Source organism: Passer domesticus, chromosome 3 (assembly GCF_036417665.1).
Source record: "Passer domesticus isolate bPasDom1 chromosome 3, bPasDom1.hap1, whole genome shotgun sequence".
Taxonomy (NCBI): Eukaryota; Metazoa; Chordata; class Aves; order Passeriformes; family Passeridae; genus Passer; species Passer domesticus.
Genome location: NC_087476.1, coordinates 118,665,562 through 118,686,285, shown reverse-complemented (window position 1 = coordinate 118,686,285; position 20,724 = coordinate 118,665,562). Strand labels below are relative to the sequence as shown.

The 20,724-nt window shown below is 54.3% G+C and overlaps 1 protein-coding gene across 1 annotated transcript; it reads left to right on the top strand.

Annotated features, from left to right (window-relative positions):
• Positions 1-16,083: 16,083 nt before the first annotated feature.
• On the top strand, positions 16,084-18,024 carry FOXA2 (forkhead box A2). Its single transcript, XM_064415870.1, has 2 exons — positions 16,084-16,202; positions 16,696-18,024. The coding sequence occupies exons 1-2, from the start codon at positions 16,116-16,118 to the stop codon at positions 17,938-17,940; spliced, it is 1,332 nt and encodes a 443-aa protein (XP_064271940.1). The 5' UTR covers positions 16,084-16,115; the 3' UTR covers positions 17,941-18,024.
• Positions 18,025-20,724: the final 2,700 nt, after the last annotated feature.

Here is a 20,724-nt window from a genome sequence, read left to right as displayed (position 1 = left end):
GAAACCATCCTGGGGTTTAGTGGAACGTGTTTTTCCTGTTGTCCAAGGGAATTGTTCAGCTCTCCTTATCCTGGAATCCAGTTAATTTTCCTCTTTATTCCCATTATCCCTGTCCAGGGATCCCTGTCCTGCTCCCTCACCGGGGCCAGATCCCAAATCCATGCCAAGGACTTGGGAAAAGTGGGAGAAGTGGAGAGGAGCCTGTGGTCCTGGGAATTAATGAACCCCTGAATGGGGTGGATTTTTCCTGGAGGAATTCCCATTTAAAGGGTCCCACTCCCCTTTTCCAGGTTAATCCCCTATGGAATCTCTTTTCCACCCCTTGGATCTTCCCTGAGCCTCCAATAATTCGGAATCCTTGAATTCCACACAATCTCAAAATATTTGGAAAGGATCCTAAAAGACACGATGTTCCAGCCCCACTTCCATGGGCTGCTCCCAAATTTCCCCGCCTCCCTCCCTCCCCCGCCTTCCCGATTTTCCCGAGGAAAGCCCGAAACGTGGAGATTTGCTGCCCTCTCCTGGGAGCCGCCAAATCCTGGGATTTGGGATGCTTGGAAATGGTCGAATCTTACAGTTTGTAATTTTTTAAAGCTTATTAAAATATCCAAGGTATTCCCAGGGATGACAAGAACTGTGGGAAGAAGATCCTTCCCAAATTCTAGAAAAAACAATTTTGAATCTTTTTTCCCTCCTTAACATCCAATTTTTTTGGGAATTTTGGGAAAGCCTGTATTAGGCCTAAATTTGACCTTGTCTCCCAGGAAAAAACCTTGAAACTTCCCAAGCTTTTCCCCCTCTTAACTCGGAGCTTTCTGCTCCTTCCTGGGGAAAAAAAAATAATCAGAATTTGTTTTGGGAAGTAAAGGAATTCCCAAAAATTCCTGTGTAATTTATGAATATATCGGAGAAAATTTTTGGGAGAATCCCAGGATGAATGATAAGGGGGGGAGAAAAAAAGGATTTTTCCACTTTGGGAATTTATAAAGTGAATATCCCCCAAAAATCCGGGAAGCCTGGAATTTTGATGATATTTGGATCCTGGCTGTCACTTCTGTGGATCCATGGCTGCTCCTCAGGGTGTTTTCCTGCTGTTTTCTCCCTGGAAAACCTGGAAAACGTGTACAGGCCTCCGTTTCCCTTTCCCTTCCCTTTCGGGAGAGGCGGCGGCGTTATCCCGGCGGGAAGTGGAGCCGGAGGTCAGAGCCTCATTCCCGATGCCAGGTGGGAGCTGGGGTGTGTTTATCCAGTCTGGGATCCACACTGCAGTTCCTTATTCCCATCCTGGCGCTTTTCCCGGGAGCTCCTGGGCTCTGGCAGCGCTGCCACATTCCAGCCCCTGCTCAATGCTCCTGTGTCTGCTCCTCCGAAAGATTCCCACTGGGATGGGGGATCGGGATGCAGGGATGGGGGACAGCCGTGGTGGTGTCCCAAAGCTGGGGGATCCCGGGATTGTGGAGAGGAAAAAGGAGTGGATCCAGCCCCGCTTTGGGGTGGGGCCGTGACCAAGGAATGCAGGGAAACTCCAATGGCTCTTCCTATTCCATGAATTATCCTTGTTCCTGCTCCAATCTGATCCCAATCTCCAGGATCGTCAACTCCCGAGGAATTTGGGGATGATGAGGCAATTCCCTCTGGCTCTTTTCCATAAATCTGCTTGAAAAATTCCTCCCAGGTTTGGAGGGTTGAGAAATCCTGATTAACATTGAAATGGCACCTGGAATTTGCCTGAATCCTGCTGGATTCAACAGCAATGGATGAGCTTGGATTTCTAACTTGGAAACACCAAAGGAGCCCTGGGAAGCAAATTCCATGGGAATTTGGGCTGGGTATAAGATGTGGTTCTCCTTGCTGGGAGCTCTGTGTCCCAAAACTGAAGGAAAGGGAAAGAACTGGGAATACAGAACAGAGGGAAAGCAGCGACAGCTCCGTATGAAATCCCTGCATATTCCCAAGTTTCTCCCTCTGTGGTTGTGGTGAATTTTTGGGAAGAGCAGGATGGAGCTGGGACAGAGGGATGCATTATCCACCCTAAATCCAGGCTGACATCACCTCCCCACTCCCTCATTCCATAATAATTTTGGAGCGCTGCATCCGGAGACTTTGCTGCTTCCTATGGGCTCCTGGAGGTTTTCCTGGCTTCCAGGCCAGAGGCACCAGGAATTTTTATGGAAAGCCGGCTGGGGATGAATGGAGGCCAGAAATAGAAAAGCTGGAGCAGCTCCAGAAGGAGGAAATCAGGGAGCCAGGAAGCTTCCTGTGCTCCCAGAGTTGGGATGGAGACACTGGGATGGGCTGGAGCACCTGGAAATCTTGGATACACCCTCGCTGGGAACCTGCTCCTTCTTTTAATTCAGGCATTGATTTCTTTTCCCACTCAAATCCATGGATTCTCCCCTTTTCCAGACATTCCCACAGCCTGCTTTCCCCTGGAATCCCAGCTGCTCATCCCATGAGGAACACCCCCCTGCACTTCCCAAGTTCTGGCACCAGGGCCACCTCAAACCCATCTGCAAACAGCTGGAAAAAACACTGGAAAACATGGAAAATTTATTTCTTTTCCTGGCAGCAGTTCCTAATTGTCTTCTTCCATGGTTTTCCCACTTTTTTGGGAGTGATTTTCCCTTAAATCTGCCTTTTCCCACTCGGCTCTGCCCCTGCACCAGCATCCCCCAGGGAAAAAAAACCAAAAAACCAACCAACCAACCAACCAAACAAACAAAACAAAACAAACCAAAAAACAGGGAAAAGTGGATTTGCTGCTGGTTTTGGGGATTGGAGCAGCTGGTGGGACAAGGAGAGGGATAAACCCCAAAGGGAAGCTGGGAATATCCTGGAAGAAGTCAGAAGTTCCTGAAAAAGCAGTGAATCCATCTTTTCTTGGTAGGGGTTGTTCCCTGTTCCTGGAGCAGTGGGAAGGGCTGGATTTTAGGGATTGGATGATCCCAATTCTGCCAAGAGGCCTGGCTTTTCCATATATCAATTCCATGTTCAGATCCTCGCATCCCATGGCTGGGGCTGTGCTGGGAATTGCTGCCACGGATTCTTATGACAATGCAGGATCTGATGGGGAAAATTGAGGATGCCTCCCTGAAAAGATATTAAAAAAACCTGGAATTTGAATTTGCCCAAATGCAAGGAAGGAAAAAGGAAGGAAAAAGGAAGGAAAAAGGAAGGAAAAAGGAAGGAAAAAGGAAGGAAAAAGGAAGGAAAAAGGAAGGAAAAAGGAAGGAAAAAGGAAGGAAAAAGGAGGAAAAAAGAAGGGAAAAGGAAGACATTTCTCTTTTCCTCCTCTTTTCTTTCATCCGTGGGACGAATAAATAAAAACCTGGAAGCAGGGAATGGGAAGGATGATGCAAGGAACGGGATTTGGGATGGGAACCGTGATATTGCAGGAAAATGACCCGGCACAGCAGGAATTACAATAATGTCATTCCTGTTTGCTCCGGCTCCTGCTTAATCCTCCAGGAACTCTGACATTTCCCAAAGAATTCTGCACCTCGGGAAGTTCGGAAAAACGTTGCACCTTGCCAAAAGCCAGGGGATGTTGGATCCCTCAGGAATAAATGGGAAGCAGGATGTGATCCGTGACCTGTGGATGGATGAGAGCCAGATGTGATCCCACATCTGTGGTTGGATTGGGATAATGGGAATATGGGATCCCATGGGATAGTTTGAGGTTATCCCAGTGCCAGCACCAGTGCTGATCCCAACCCAGCTTTTCCAGGGGTTTGGGCATTTTTGGAGGGTTTAACATGTTGGAATGAAAGACTGGGATGTGAAAGGTAAGGCAAGAACCAGAGGTTTTCCTCTGGAATTCCAGTGCTTGTGGTGCTCCTTTTCCTCAGGGAATGTAGGGAAGGGCATCCAGGGTCTGAGCCTCACCTGTGCCACCCCTTTTCCTCAGGGAATGTGAGCTGGGAAAGGGCACCTGGGGCTGACCCTCCCTTTTCCTCCTGGAATGTGAGCTGGGAAAGGGATCCATGGGGTGCTGCCCCTTTTCCTTAGGGAATATGAGCTGGGAAAGGGATCCATGGGGTGCTGCCCCTTTTCCTCATGGAATATGAGCTGGGAAAGGGATCCATGGGGTGCTGCCCCTTTTCCTTAGGGAATATGAGCTGGGAAAGGGATCCATGGAGTGCTGCCCCTTTTCCTCATGGAATGTGATCTGGGAAAGGGATCCATGGGGTGCTGCCCCTTTTCCCCCTGGAATAAGAGTTGGGAAAGGGATCCATGGGGTGCTGCCACTTTTCCTCATGGAATGTGAGCTGGGAAAGGGATCCATGGGATGCTGCCCCTTTTCCTCATGGAATGTGAGCTGAGAGAGGGATCCATGTGTTGCTGCCCCTTTTCCTCATGGAATGCGAGCTGGGAAAGGGATCCATGGGGTGCTTGCCCTTTCCCTAATGGAATATGAGTTGGGGAAAGGATCCATGGGGTGCTGCCCCTTTTCCTCATGGAATGTGAGCTGGGAAAGGGAATTCAGGGCCAGATCCAAGGCAGAGTTCCAGCAGGATCCAGGAGGGGCTCATTTGCTGGGATAATTGTATGCTTTGCCCTTAAGCGTATTGATTCGGAAAAGTTAATCAGGACCATTTGGAAGCGCTTCCATGAAAAACCAGAAAATCCCATTAAACTGATTAAAACTGAATCCATCTTAAATAACCCCCTGCTCCTTAAAAATGTTGAAACAGGGAATTGTGTTCAAATAAAATTATTTCAGTCAAACACGGCCGCCGGCAGCTCCCGCCTGCCGAGGTGTGTGTGGAATTCTGGGATATTGGGAATGCTGGGAAGGGAACAAATCTCTTTTTCTGGGCTAAATCCATGGGAGGCAAAGCTGGGGGCAGTGGGGAGTGCTGGAGGTGTGGCCACGTCTAAGGGAGGGATGGGGCATGACCTTCTCTTTTCCATGGATTTTAGGGAAAAAAATTCCTCATGGAAAAGGTTGGAAAACCCTGGCATAGCTGCCCAGGTATCCCAATTCCTGGAGGGATTTAAAATTTGGGAATATGGTTTAGTGGTGAGGGAATGGTTGGACATTTCCAGCCTTTACTGTGCTGGAATTCCGTGATTTTCCTTGAAAAAATGATGCTCCACATCCGTTTGTTCCCGAAACATCAGATTCTGTGGCTGGGGAATATTTCTGGATGTTTTAAACTGAAACCTGGGAAGCTGCTGGAAAATGATCCTTATAGAAGGCCCCAGCTTGAGATGGAGTTTGGGCTCTGCTCATCCATGACTTGGAATCCCAAAGCATTTGGGATGGATGGATGGAATGTGGGTTTTCCAGCCCTGGAGGCTCCAGCCCGCAGGCAGAGCTGCTCTTCCCATGTGGAAGCGCTGCAGGAGGAGAGTGGGATGGAATGGGATGGCAGGGAAACCCTTGGGATGTGCCTTGGGGTTTGCCTTGTCCCAGGAGCAGAGCTCCCTGATGATGTCAGCACCTGGAATGACACAATTCCTTCTGGGAGGAGGGAGGGGAGGGGGCTGATCCTGGCAGTATTCCCATCTCTGCCACCCCGTGGGATTCACCAAAACTCCCAAACTGGCTCTTCCCAAAAAATCAGCTGTTCTTGGACAACTCTGGGAGTTTTGTTGAAATTCCAGCACAGACAATCCAGCAGTGGGAGCTGATTCTGAGGGATTGGGAAGGCGTTGTCTGCCTGGAGCTCAGGATTATCCCTGATTTCATCACTCAGACGGAGAGCACTGGGAGATAACCGGGGCTGCTCCCAGTTTGCTTCCAAATGGGTTGATTTTCCCTTTGGAGCTTCCACGTCTCCCTCTGGATAAATCCCCTGTGCTAGCCAGACTTTTTGCCTTCCCAGGGAACAATACACCCATCCCTAGGGAATTATGGGAATAATGGGAGTGATGCCACTGGTTCCCATCCCAAGCTCCACCAGGGATCAATCCTGAGGGATTCTGAACATCCCACTCTGGCAGGCCTGAGGTTTGACCTCTCCCTTTCCCAACGTTTTCCAAATAGAACAGGCTCTGGCACAGTGAGGTATAAAATTCCATAGGGATGGTTTGGAGCTTGGCATGGGAAGTGTGTCCTGTGCTCCGTGCCCTTGGCATGGATTTTCCTTGACAAAAATCCCCTTTTTGGGTCACCAAAGGTTTTCCATAGGCAAATCCTGTTAAGAAATGCTTGGAAAACGCCTTCAGGCACAGGGTGGGATTCTGGCGTGTCCAGGAGTGGGAGTCGAGGATCCCTGTGGATCAGAATTTTCTGGGAGACCCTGCAGGTGATGGCACAGGAAAACGGGGGTGGATTGCAGGGATTGAATCCTTCGGGATGGACCCAGCAGCAGTGGGATGAGCTGGGGATGCCTTTCCCCATTCCCGCTGCTCCAGCGGATGTTTCCTTCTGAATTTTGTCCCATTCCCTGTGAGCAGGAATGGATGAGCATCCTGAATTCCCAGCCCTGACCTCCCTGGAGCTGCCAGGCTGCTTTATCTCCCCGGCAGCCTCCGGATGCTCCTCGCAGCATTCCCAACAAAGGAGGTGCCAGAGGCGGCTGTTTGTCAGCGCCTTGTTCCTGACCGCGGGAATAAATCCTGGATCCCTGCTTCCCTCCCTTCCCAAGGCCGGCGGCCGGGTGCCAGCCGAGCCCCCCGCGCTGCTCCTAATCCAGCAGCGGGAGCATCCCTCGGCGGGAGCAGCGGGAAGCCGGGATAATGGGGAGCCCATTAGCATCTCCATGGAGCAGCGGGATGCAGGGATGCTTCCTGAATCCACATCCTGGCTTCCCTGCGCTCCCAGGTGCTGTTTGCCCACCAAGGTGCTGGCCTTGGGAGCAGCTGCGCATCCGAGGGCCAGGAAATATCCCGCTCCTCATCCTCTTCCCGCTCCGGGGGCTCTGCATCACAAGGCCCGCGGTATTTCCTTGGATAGCGGCGCTGTGTTTGTCGGGATCCCCGGGAGCTGATGAGGTGTTAATGGGAGCAGGGATTGGGGTTGGCACTCAGGGGGGCACGGCTGCATCCCTGTTTCCCAGCCAACTGGGAAAAACAGTGGGAAAACCTCCCGCCCCAAGCCTAAAAGGGCAAGGAGTGGAGTGGGAGTTCGGGATGCAGGGATGCCTCAGGGGCCAGGGGTGGTGCCTGTGGATTGGGAATGTTGTCCTGTTAGGGGGTCTTTTGTGATGGAAGTGGAGGGGGAAGAGGAGCGCGAGTGAAAGTTGTGTGCTCCAGTGAAAGTTGGGATGCCCGCTGCGGAAATTGGGATGCTCGCCGTGAGAATTGGGATGTTCGCTGTGGAATTTGGGATGCTCTGGCACCCTCACCCTGAAAGCTGGGATATGCCTGCACCCTCCCAGTGAAAACTGGGATAAACCCCAAAATACGAACCAGAATCCCGGTGCTCCATCAGGTGAATCCCGGTGGGTGAGGTCACTCCCGGCACATCCCCAGCCGCTATCTCTGGAGATAAGGAGCGGCCCCGCCATTCCCAAGTGGAGCCGGAATTGATGAGCTGTGTAGCGCTCCTGGGTCCTCTCCAGAGTGGATTTCATTCCTGGTGGGAGACCTCGGGAAGCTCTGTCTCCTCGGCGGAGATTGAATCAGCCGAAAAATGGGGCTGGAAAGGTCGGGAATGGAGACAGGGAGGCTGCTCCTGCAGATAAGCGCAGCCCTCAGCCCTCGGTGCTTCCCGGCGGGACGAGGGCTGGGTGGGACTGGAATCATCGCATGGCCCCAGGGAATGGCCTTTCCTTGCTGTAAAAGACAAGGAAAACCGGGAGCTCCTGCTGAGGTCCAGCTGAGCCCCTGGTATTGGTACCAGCAGAGTTCCTGGGATTTTGGGGTATCTCCTTTCCATGATCATTTGGGACTTCGGGCATGGAGTGAGAGGACAAGGGGAGAAGCTGGAGGAGGGTGGATTTGGGTTGGATATGAGGGGAAAATCCTTCCCTGGGAGGGTGATGAGGCCCTGGAACAGTTTTCCCAGAGGAGCTGTGGCTGCCCTATCCCTGGAAATGTCCACGGCCAGGTTGGAGCACCCTGGGATAGTGGAAGGTGTCCCTGCCCATGGCAGCATGGAATGGAATGAGCTTTAAGCTCCCTTCCAACCCAAACCATTCTGGAATTCCATCACCCATGACAAAATTAAAATCTTATGGATATTCCAGGGTGTCCTGCCCCATGACTTTTCTCCCACAGGACTGGAATTGCCCATGGAAGCTCACGGAAGGAACAAATCCACGTGTGTGCCACGTGCCACCATTCCGGCGGCTCCCGAAATCCCTCAGCACACACCTGGCCCAGGGAAGGAGGAGGGGGGGGCTCTATCCCTGCTCCCAAAAAAGCTGGAAATAGCAGCAGCTCTGTTGATTCACAACCACAGCCCTGACTTCCCCGCTCCGGATCCGAGGTGTTTTTTTTTAACAATCCTCCCTTTTTCCCGGTGAGCCGAGGGCACACGGAGCGGCCAGGGCTCCCCTGGATATTCCCGGGGGGCCACGCCAGCTCCTCTTTTCTCCCTTGGAAAAACAACCCCCGGTGCCCCGAGCATAAAAAACCTTTGTGCGGCCGGGCCCACATCCCTCGGGAGCGGCAGCGGGATCGCACCCTGGGAAGGGAAAGGCTGGAGCCGCCCCGGGAGCCCCAGCCATCCCGCAGGGTGATGCCTCCCCGCGCCAGCCCCGGCAGGAATGTTTGCTGTCACCGCAGCCTGCGGCAGGGAAATATTTTCCAGGGAAAAAAAAAAGGCCTCCCAGTGTATTCCGCGCCACCAGCTCCAGCGGCCTCTGTAGCCGTCTTGTTCTGCCGCCGCCGGGACACCGAGCTGGAGGAAGAGAGGAGGCAAAGGTGGGAGAGCTTTAAAAAGCTCTGGTTAAGGCTGTTCCACCCCCTGGAAAAGGGATTGGGAAGCTGCAAAACAGCCGGAGCTGCAAAACGGCCGGAGGCTGCTTTTGGGGGAGAGAGGGCGGTTTCCCTTCGGCCTCCAAATCACAGCTTCACATCCCAGGAGAAGCACTTTGGGATGTTAAGAGATAACCTGTCTTTTTCCAGGTTGAGAATGTAGGTCAGAGCCCACTCTCCTTCCCAAAATCCAGTGAGGATGCTGCTGCTGCTGCTGCTGCTGCAGGTTGGGCTGGAGTCTGTCCCTGCAGCTCTTTACTCTGGCACCAAAACAAAACGCACTCAGAAAACTGTGCAAAATAAGCCCAGCTCGGGAATGCAGCTGATTGGAAGTTTTTCCGACAGAAAGTGCCGTCCGATCCGCGGAAAACCGTTCCTGGGGCGGGTGTTGATTTGGGCACTCTTTCCTCTGAGGGGAAAAAAAAAATCAGAGTGAGGGGGGAGAAATGTTTGGAGAGAGCCGGAGCTGCCGCCGTCACAGAGCTTTTCCATCCCTCTGCAGAGCAGCTCTCCCCTGGAAATGCACTGGGTTTAGCGGCCCAAGGGTTTAGTAGCCCCAAAAAAGTTGGATTTAAGAGGCCAAAAGCTCTGGATTTAGCTGGCCAAAACCACTGGATTTAGCTGGCCAAAACCGCTGCATTCAGTAGCCCCAGAAACATTGGATTTAAGAGGCCAAAAGCACTGGATTTAGCAGGCTAAAAACATTGGATTTAGCAGGCTAAAAACATCAGATATAGCAGGCCAAAAGCATTGGATTTAGTAGCCCCAGAGATGCTGGATTTAGTAGCCAAAGGCACTGGATTTAACAGGCCAAAATCACTGGATTCAGTAGCCCAAAGAATTTGATTTAGGAGCCCAAAGGCACATGATTGAGCAGGCCAAACCCACAGGATTTAGTAGTCCAAAATCACTGGATTTAACAATCCAAAATCACTGCATTTAGCAGGCTCAAAAGCACTGGATTTAGCAGTCCAAAATCACTGGATTTAGCAATCCAAAGGCACGGGATTTTGCAGTCCAAAACACTGGATTTTGTTGCTCCAAGGCAATGGATTCAGTAGCCAAAGGCATTGGATGTACCAAGCCAAAGGCACTGGATTTAGTAACCTAAACCACTGGATTTTGAAGGCCAAAATCCCTGGATTTAGTAGCCCAAACCCACTGGATTTAGCATCCAAAGGCTCTGGATTCATCTGCCTGCCACGGGCCACCAGCACAGGGGATGAGCTCCCAAGGACACAGGAGTTCTGAGTTTTCAGTGTCTAGGGGGAAAAAGGTTTTTACGGGGGAAAAATTCTTGGAAATATTCTGGATTCTGGCCAGCCTGGGAGGGATGAGCTGTGCCATCATCCCACTCAGGACAGGCAGCCTGAATTTCCCTGTTTTCCACCTTTACCAGGGCTGGGAGCAGGTGTCAAAGGCTCCTCCTCAACCTGAGGTCGTTTTTCCATCAGAAAATCATATTTTTTAGCAGAAACAAAGGATTTGCTTTGTTTATTAAGCTGATCCCACACTCAGAGCTTCCCTGGATTTTAAAGCCCGAGTTGAAATGGAATTTTTTTCCCCCTGGAACTGAGTGGAACTGAATGCAAACATCCTTGCAGGTGGCAGCGACCTGCAGGGCGGTGCTGGGATGGGGTGGCTCCGAAATTCCCACCGTGATCCAGCCAGGCCGGGCCGAGGGCGGGGGGATCCGAGTGTCCTGCTGTCACCGCGGCGCCGCCGGTGCCTCATCCCACGGCACAGAACCGGGATTGTGCCGACCCCGAACAGATTTATGGGGTGATCCTGGCCTGCTATTAGTGGTCATGGAACCGCAGACTCCCAGACAGGGCCCGATCCCAAGCTCCCGTGGTTTTTTTGGAAGCAGAAAATCTCCACTCCGGCTGTTTTGCTGCGGGCTCTGCCAGGGACACCTCATTCCCGGGAAAACGGGGTGCCCTGGCAGCAGACTGCCAGGAGGGGACATGGAGGGTGGCATGGAATGAGCAGTGCCTGCATGGCCGAGCTCGGAGCAGCTCCGTCAGCTATTTATACCCGGAACGCGGGAATGGAGCCGCTCGGGATAAATGGAGCTATTTTCAAGGTCTTGGCCAGGTCTAACTGGTTTAAACAAGGCCGGGAATGACTCACAGGGCTATAAATGTCCGTCAGAATCCTCGGAGAGGCTGTCTCTGATGGATCTCCTTGGAAAAGCAGCCTCCCGGAGCGCTGAGAAAGCTGGGACACGCTCCTCTCTCCCTGCTCCGGCACCCATTCCAAATCCCGTCAGTTCCAAATGGATGGGACTGGTGGGACTGGGCACATCTCTGCTTTTATGGGATGTGTAAGGAATTTGGGAGTTGGGTCCCTTAAATCTGCTCCTTGGATGATGTGCAGGACCGTCTTTGGGGTCATTGGTCCCCCTGCCCCGAGCAGCAAATTCCCGGTGGGAATCGAAGCACCTCAGCCGGGCTGGAAGCTCTCCAGCAGCGCAGGGGTTTTGTTAGGAAATAACAGGGAGCTATTAAAGCCCAGGGTTTTGGGAGGAGGCTCCGGATTCCATTTTGTCCCTGTTTGTTTTCTTCTTGGGAACCCAAGGACATTTCAGTTTTCAGCAACCGATCATTAAACATAAAAAATAATTCCCGGGATGAACCCAATCCCTGGATATTTCAGTCAGGTGAAAATTCCCCTGCCTGCTGGGAGAAAATACCCACGGCAGGATTTTCCTGGGATGCGAGGAAGACTTTCTTTCCTTTCTTTCTTGATCTGGGCATCTCCCTCCGCTCATCCTCCTCCCCGTGCCGTGGGAGCTGGGGATGAATCCGTTAACTCCCGGTTTTCCGCAGCCAGCCGGCTCCTCCGGCCGTCATTCCAGATGCCTGCGCATCTTGTTTATCCAGCAAAACGTGCTGCTGGAAAGCCGGGAATGGGCATCACGTGGCCCACGGCAAACAGCCGGCAGATGCCCTCTGTTGATTTTGCTCCGGAGCTTTTCCAGAGGCTGCTGGGCTCTTCCAAGGGGGTTTTGCCCATTCCCGCTGTGATCCCGTCCCACCATCCCAGGATCTCCACCTCATTGTCCCCAGGGAGCTTCCTGTCCCAGGAAGTTGTCATTCCCATTGGGATAACCGCCGGTGCCCCGTTCCTAATAATGGGGCTTTATTCCCATTGGGCTTTTCCAGGGTTTTATTTTATTCCAGCAGCTCCCTCCCTTCATTGACACATCGGATAATTACAGAGCAGGAAGGAACGTTAAAACAGGGAGTGAAAATGCCAGAAATAGGGATGTATCCCGACTGTCTGGATCCTCAGGAATCCTTGTGGATGAAGCCAAGTTGCCTGCCCCTGGGATTGAAGGATATCATTCCAGAGTTAAAGGATGGATATCCTTGGGATATTAAAAAGACAAAATTTTTGCACACTCCCGGCTTTTCCTTTGTAAGCCTTGCTAAGGCCTTGGAAAATCTTTCCTGGAATTAAGCAGCCCCATTTAATTTGGAATCTAATTAGGAGGGACTTGGTTGAAGAGTTCCTCAAATAGTTGAGTCAATATTGGCCGGTGTAATTGTGGGAATTCCCAGTGGAATTCCGGCACCTGTTCCAGAGCTGAGGCTCTGTGGATGGGGAAAAAGGGAATTTTGGTGGTCCCCATCAAGTAGCTTTTCCCAATGTATGGAATTTGTGGGAACTCAGGAGTGGGATCCTGGTGTGTGTTCCCAAATTCGTGCTGGAGGTGACCTTGGGATGTGCAGTTGGCTCTTCCTGGAGAGCTTTGGTAGGAATGCTCAGCTTAATTCCCATCTTCAGGAATGTGAATCATCCTCACCCTCATCTTCCCATGGTTTGTTCTGCTTGCTGGAATGGAAGCTTCTGGGAATGGTCTCAATCCAGCAGAGCTCTTGACCTTACAAAGATGGATTCTACTGGAAAAATTGGGAATAAACCCAGTGAGAGGCAGCATGGGAGCAATGGGAGATTTCCTATCCAGCTCCACCTTCACCCTTCCCTCTTCCCGCCTCAATCCCATCTCCCACCTCTTCCTGAAGTACTTCCAGGCACTGATTCATCCATAATTTCCATCTCTTATCAGGGAAAGGTCTCAATAAAACCGACAAGTTGCCTTTTGTTTCCAACAATCCTCGTGAAGGGCGGCTCTTCAGGAGCCGCTCTCTCCCAATTTCCTGATTTCAAGGGAAAAACCCAATCCTGCCTTTCTTTCAGAGGAGCAGCACAACTGGGACAGTTCATTATCTTGGATTAATGATGATAATTATCAGGAGGAGAGGGATAATTATCCAGCTTGGAGGGAAGGCACTGGCATTGCTGCAAGGGATGGATGGAGAAAAAACCCATCCAGGCTCCGGCCATCCCTTGGGAAGTGGGAGCCGCCTCCCGAGCCTTGGCTCCCAATGCAAATAAGAGCATCATTTCAAAATTAAATTTAAAATAAATATTAGTTAAATATTAAAGAGAAGAAATCAGGTGGAGATGGCCCGGAAGTCGCTCTTTCCAACTGGGAATGTTTAAATAAGACACCACAGAACATTTTTCTTTTTTAGCTGTCCTGGTATTCCTAAAAATGTTCTTTTTATGGGAAAAATATCAATTTTCCTGCTTCTTTTCCTTAGGAGAGATTAATTTTATCCGTGTGGAAGGCGAGAAGGGAGCGGGAGGTGGTTGGATGTGGGAGCGGAGCCTCCGGAGTCGATCCCACATCCAGCCGCTTTTCCAGGCCCGCGTTGCTGAATACAAATGTTGGAATTGCTCCGTGTCCTCGTGTTCCCGAGACAAAGGCTTTGTCTGAGGAGCAGGAGTGGGATGTGGTGGCTGTGGCTGTCCCTGTGGGCACGTGGAAGGGGATGGGCATCACCATTCCTGGCAGGGTGTGCTCCATGGATAGAGCAGGACGGGAGAATTGTGGGACAGACAAAGGGAAAATGGGATTTAAGCGTCTGGGACGGTAGGAATGTCCTGAAGGATCAAAAATCCAAGGAATCAGGGCAGCTCCCAGTCCACACCTGGATGAAAATCCTCATCTTTGGTGGGGACAAAATTCCAAGTCCTGTGGAGCCAAAGCAGGGAGTCGGCGCCTGGTAAAGAGTTAAAATCAGGAAATTGGGAAGAGCTCGGGATGGTGTCACCTCCGGCCACCCCTCACGTGGAGGTGCCAGACGTGCTCACATCTGTGCCAACATCTGCCCCAGCGTCTGCAGGGCCCAGGCCTGAGGGTGGGAATTGCCCATGGAAAAGCTCATCCCGGCCTCTGGAATCAGAACAAACCTCAGGGTCCGAGGGAAAAGGGGGTGGAAAACCAGGGGGGTCTCATCCAAAACCTCTGGATCCAGCCAGGAGTGGACAGCAGGATCCTTGAGCCACATCCCAAATTTCACCCCATCCTCCCAGAATTCCCCCTTCCTGAGCCTTTGGATGAGCACAAAGCTCCTTGGAAACGCGGGGAGCGGAGATTCAGCGCTTGGGGTGCACCCGCACCTCCTCCCAGCCGGGACGGGCGGTCTGGGGGTGCGGGCAGGGGGTGCCCCCGGCAGTGACCCCACGGGGGTCCCGGGGTGTCCCCGCACCCCGGGGTGTCGCTCCCCGTCCCCCCCGCGCCCACAGCAGGCGACAGAGGGCGCCCCGCCACCGCGCTGGGGCCGCCCCTCCCTCTTTTTGGGGTGTCCCCCCTCTTTGGGGGGGCAGCTCCCCCCGGGCCGTCCCCCCAAATCCCCCAAATCCCGGCAGGAAACGCCTGGGAGGGGCGGCGGGTGGCTGGGAGGGAGCTGGGCTGCGGCTGTCGCCGCGGCTGTCGCGATAGGAACAGGCGAGCGGGGTTGTTTTCCTTCGGCCACGGATCCTGGGGGATTTGGGAGCCCGGGGAAAGAATCCTGGAGGGGTTTTGGGGGGGGGCTAAAAACTCCCGGCGATGTGGGGCAAGTGGGAACCCCCTGGGGAGCGCGAGCTCAATAAATAAATAAGTAATTAAATAAATAGATTAATAAATAAATAATAATAAAAAACAAATAAATCAGGTTTGCGGTTGGCTCGGGTTTTTGGCTTCCTTTTTTTTTTTTTTTTATGACGGTGGGCAGATCTAGGTGGGAATTCATGGAACACTCCCCGGGAGCGGCGGGGATGCTCCCGGAGGAGCCAGGCGGGCGCTGGGAAGGGGCGGTGGGAATGGGGGGAAGCCCCCCGGTGCCTCCCTGTCGCCCTTGGTCCCCCCCGCCGCCGTCAGGACCGCGATGGGGGGGTGGGGGGATTTAGACCCGCGGGGGGGTGATTTTGGTCTGTCCTTCCTTCCTCTTTCCCTCTTTCCCTCCTTTCCTGCTTTCCCCCCGCTCCCGGGCGCTCCGGCAGCGGCGCTGCCCCGACGGAGCGCACCGGGACCCGCAGCGGGACCCGCACAGGGCCGGCCCCCGCGGCCCCGCCGGCGCTGCCCGCCCCTTTCCCTGCTCTCCCTGCTCCGCTCAGTCCCGGTTTTCCTGCCGGGAAGAGCCGCGTCCCGACCTGCCGGGGAGGCAGAGCCCCGGGGCCCGTTCTCCGCGGGGAGCCAAGGTGCGTGGCCGGGGGAGCGGGGACTTCGGGGGGGGACACTCAGCCGCTCCAGCGGCGCTGCTCCCAGCGGGAATGCCGCGGGGGAGCCGCTGCCGTCGGGGCTGTCCGGGGAGCGGGCTGGGAGCGGTGTCCCCCGGGAGCGGGGTGGGGTGGCAGCCGTGTCCCCCGGGAGCGGGGTGGGTGGCAGCCGTGTCCCCCGGGAGCGGGGCGGTGGCGGAGGCGCGCAGAGGTGCGCGGGGCCGCGGAGGAGCCGCTCCCGCCTAGGTGTGAGCTGATTATTCAAATGGGCAGCCGAGGACCTGGGGATTGGAGGCTCGCCCGGCCGCTCCGTGCTATATCACTGGGGCACCCACGTCACTGCAGCACTTGTCCTCCTCTTCCTCCTCCTCCTCTTCTTCCTCCCTCCTCCCTCCTCCTCCTCCTCCTCCGGCTCCTCCATCGCCTCCGGGCGCCTCTTCGCCGCGGAGCGCTGCGAAAACCCACCCAAGGAGCGGCGGCGGAACAAACCCACCCCAGCCCCAGCGCCGCTCCATCCCCCCCTTCCTCCCTCCCTCCTCTTCCTCCTCCTCCAGAGGCTCCGGCGGAGGGGAGGGAGGGTTGGGGACTTTTTTTTTTTCTTTTTTTTTTTCTCTCCTTTTTTTTTTTTTTTTTTTTTTTTGGGTCGCTCTCCGCCGTCGTTTGTTGTGGCTGTTAAATTTTAAACTGCCATGCACTCCACTTCCAGTATGCTGGGAGCGGTGAAAATGGAAGGCCATGAGCACACGGACTGGAGCAACTACTACGGGGAGCCCGAGGTATGGACGGAGCCGGGACCCCCAAAACCCCCCGGTGTCCCGGCCCCCGGACGGGATCAACTTTGGCACCGGCTCGGCGCTGCGGGCGGGGGTCCCGAGGTGCGGGTGGGGGCGCGGGCGACTCTTCCCTGTTTTTCCTTCCACCCCTCCAGGTATTTTTCTCCCTCCGGGCAGGGATGTCCCTTTCCCTTTCCTTTTCCCTTCCTGCAACTCCGCTTCCCGGGACGGCTCCGCCGCTCCTGCTGCCAGCGCGGTTTTTTTTTTTCCTTTTTTTAATATAGATCCCAAAATATATTTGGGTTTCATTAAGAAGAAAAACAACCCCCCCTCTCCTCCCCCCCCCCCCCACCACCCCGCGCCGGGATTTAACCCTTTCCTCCCGTGCCCCCGGCGGAGCCCCGCGGCTGCGGCGCCTCCGGCTGCGGGCAGGGCTGGGCTGGGCTGGGGCTCCCCCCCGCGCCATCCCCGTGCCCTGTGTCGCTTGTCCCCGCAGGGCTACTCCTCGGTGAGCAACATGAACGCGGGGCTGGGCATGAACAGCATGAACACCTACATGACCATGTCGGCCATGAGCAGCACGGCCAACATGACGGCGGCGGCCACCTCCATGAACATGTCCTACGCCAACACGGGCATGAGCCCCTCGCTGACGGGCATGTCCCCGGGCGCGGGGGCCATGCCGGCCATGGGCTCGGCCGGCGTGCCGGGCATGGGCGCCCACCTGAGCCCCAGCATGAGCCCCATGGGCGGCCAGGCGGGCTCCATGAACGCCCTGGCGCCCTACTCCAACATGAACTCCATGAGCCCCATCTACGGCCAGTCCAACCTGAACCGCTCGCGCGACCCCAAGACCTACCGGCGCAGCTACACGCACGCCAAGCCGCCCTACTCCTACATCTCCCTCATCACCATGGCCATCCAGCAGTCCCCCAACAAGATGCTGACCCTCAGCGAGATCTACCAGTGGATCATGGACCTGTTCCCCTTCTACCGCCAGAACCAGCAGCGCTGGCAGAACAGCATCCGCCACTCGCTGTCCTTCAACGACTGCTTCCTCAAGGTGCCGCGCTCGCCGGACAAGCCGGGCAAGGGCTCCTTCTGGACGCTGCACCCGGACTCGGGGAACATGTTCGAGAACGGCTGCTACCTGCGCCGCCAGAAGCGCTTCAAGTGCGAGAAGCAGCTGGCGGCCAAGGACGGCGCCGGCGGCGGCGGCGGCGGCAAGAAAGGCCCAGGCCAAGCTCCCAGCCAGCCCCTGGGCGAGGGCAGCTCCTCGGGGGGCTCCGACGGCTCTGCCGGCGCCGAGTCCCCGGCCAGCTCCTCGCCGTGCCAGGACCACAAGCGCGCCCTGGCCGACCTCAAAGGGCTGAGCCCCGGCGAGCCTTCGGCCTCGCCGGGCCAGCACCTGCTGGCGCCGCCGCACGCCGGGCTGGCCCACGAGGGCCACCTCAAGCCGGAGCACCACTACGCCTTCAACCACCCGTTCTCCATCAACAACCTGATGTCCTCCTCGGAGCAGCAGCACCACCACCCGCACCACCAGCACCACCACCCGCACAAAATGGACCTGAAGGCCTACGAGCAGGTGATGCACTACTCGGGCTACGCCTCGCCCGTGCCCGCGGGCCTGGCCATGGCGCCCGTCACGAACAAAAGCGCCCTGGAGGCCTCGCCTTTGGCCGGAGAGACTTCCTACTACCAAGGCGTGTATTCCCGGCCCATCATGAACTCCTCCTAAGCAGGAAAGCGCTCCTGGAAAAAGGGGGAAACCCTTCCCCCCCGGCCCCCCAAACCCCTCGCAGTGGACTCTGAGCACGGTACATATCCGGTATATATATATATATATATACATATATATATTTTATTTTTCTTTTCTGTTGGCTCCAGATGTTTGCATCCATTCGGGAATCTGCAGCCGTGTGGCCCCTTCCCAAATCCACCCGGGGGAGGGGTGGTTTGGTTTGGCGGGGTGGGCATGGTGGGGGGGGGGGTTCTCCTGGGCTTGTTTTGATTTTTTTTCGTTGTTGTCGTTGCCACGAGGTCTAAATATATCTATTTTTTTGTGTGCGAGTGAGGGGGGAGAAAAATAACCCCCAACCGAGGCAGAACCAAGCCCTCCTTCCTTGTGAATATTCCTAGTTCGGAAACCGAGAACCAAAAGTCTTGTAACATTGTAAAAAAAAAAAAAAAAAAAAAAGAAAAAAGAAGAAGAAAAAAAAAGTGTGGGGAGGGGGGAAACAGGGGGAAAAAAAAGAAAAAAAAACACTAAAAAAAAAATTTAAAAGGCAGGATAGATTGTTGTAATTGAAGCAAATGCTTGATGTTCCCGGGAGAGTAAACTACTTGGATCTGATTAATTTATCGTTTCTGTATGCTTTATTTATGGCTTCGAGCTGTGTATTCTGGTAGCGAGCGGCCGCAGCTGCCGCGGAACTCCATTAAAGTCGTATTGGCGGTGCTTTTCCCCCGCATCTCTGTTCCGCCGCCGCCGCCCGACGGGACCCCCGCCGCTCCCGGCTGTCCCTGCCGGCTTTCCCGGGATCTCCCGGCCCGGCTGGGATCGCTCCATGCCCGGCTGGGATCGCTCCATGCCCGGCTGGGATCGCTCCATGCCCGGCTGGGATCGCTCCGATCCCCCGCCGGAATCCCTCCAGCCCCCGCTGGAATCTCCGATGTCTCTGCCGCCGTCCTTCCATCCCTTCCGGGACCCCTCCATCCCCTTCCAGGATCCCACTATTCCTTCCAGGATCCCGCTATCCCCTCCACGACACCTCCACGCCCGCGGGATCCCCGCCAGGATCCCGATATTCCCACCCATCCCAGCCCGACACCGCGGCCGGGGAAAATCCGCAGCCCCCGCTCAAGGTGGGAACGGGGACCTCTATTTTCTTTCCCAAAGCCCCGCGATCCTGGAAAAATCATCCCAGCCGCGTTAACCGGGAGGGATTCGGGACTCGCAGGGGCAGCGCATCCCTGCCTTTGCCGGGACAGCATCCCGGTTTTTCCGCGGGCGGTGGGAAAGGCGCAGAGCTTTTTATTTTCAACACCTCCCGCATCCTCTCCTTCCATTCCCTTTTTCCCCTCTTCCCAACCACTTGTTGTTTTTCCCACGCGGCGCCGGCCACGCCGCGATGTTGCTTTCCCAACTAACACCCAAATCCTTCTTAAAATTCCGCATTGTCCGCGGCGAGAGAAAAGGGGAGAAAGGGAACGAGCGGGGAGGAGCGGGGGGGGGCTGAGCAGGGGGAAACAGGAGAAGGGGAAAAAAAAAAAAGAAAGAACCTTCCCAAAAAACAAAACGGGGCTGAAACGTGTCGGGATCTCTCCAAGGACACACACGATGGCAAGCGGGGCGTGCAATGGGTGGCATTAGCACATAAAAGGCTCCCGCGGCCAGCGGGCACGGGCGCGGGGGTGTCGCCGCTTTGGGGACAAGGACACCCCCCCGCTCCCGGCCTCGGGCCCGGCCCCGCTCGGGTCCGCTCGCTTCTCGCTCCCTCCGCGGAGCTTTCGCCTCTTTTTTATTCCTTTCCCCCTCTATTTTCTTCTTTCTTCCCTCTATTTTCATCCTTCTCCCCCCCCTTTTATTCCTTCTCCCCCCTCTTTTTCTTCCTTCTCCCCTTTATTTCTTCTCCCCTTTTCGTTGTTTTTTTCTCCCCCTTTTGTTTTTTTTGCCTTTTCCCCTCTTTTTTTCCTTGCATTTTTCTGCCGTTTTACTTTTTCCCCTTTCATTTTTCCCCTCGGCCCTTTCATTTTCCTCTCTTTCTGTTCATTCTCTCCCTGTCTATTTCCTTCTTTATTTCTTCTCCTCCTTTTGCTTTCCTCACTCTTTCCCCCCCCTTCCTTTTATTTTCCTCTGCCTTTTACCCCCCCCTCTTATTTTCTCCTTCTATTTTTCTCCCCTTTTAATTCTCCCTTCACCTTTTCTACCTCCTTTTATTTTTCTCTCTCCTTTCTTCCCTTCCTTTTCTTTATTCTCCCTCCTGTTTTCTCCCTCCTTTTTTCTCCATTTTCATTTTTTCTCTCTGATTTTTCCTCCCTCGTTCCCCTCCCGCTTCCATTTCTTCTCCCTCCGTTTTTCTCCCTCCTTTCTCCCCACTTTCACTTTTCCTGTCTCCTTTCTCCTCCCTCTTTTACTCCCCACTTCCATTTTTTCTCCTTCCTTTCTTCCCTTCCTTTTTTTTCCTTCTGCCTCTTTTCCCTCCCTCTTTCCTCCCCACTTTCATTTCTTCTCCCTCCTTTTTTCTCCCTCCCCTTTCCTCCCTCTTTTCCTCCCTTCTCGTCTTTCTTCTCACTCTTTTTTCCTCCCTCTTCTTCCCCAATTTAATTTCTTCTCCTTTTTTTTCCTCCTCTCCTTTTCTTTCTTCTCGCTCCTCTTTCCTCCCCACTTTCATTTCTTCTCCCTCTTTCCCCTCCCTCTTCCCTCCCCACTTTTCTCCCCTCTTTTTTCCTCATATTCCATTCCCGTTCCTCCCATTTGTGTCAGAAACCACCCAAAAAAAAAAAAAAAAAAAAAAGAGAG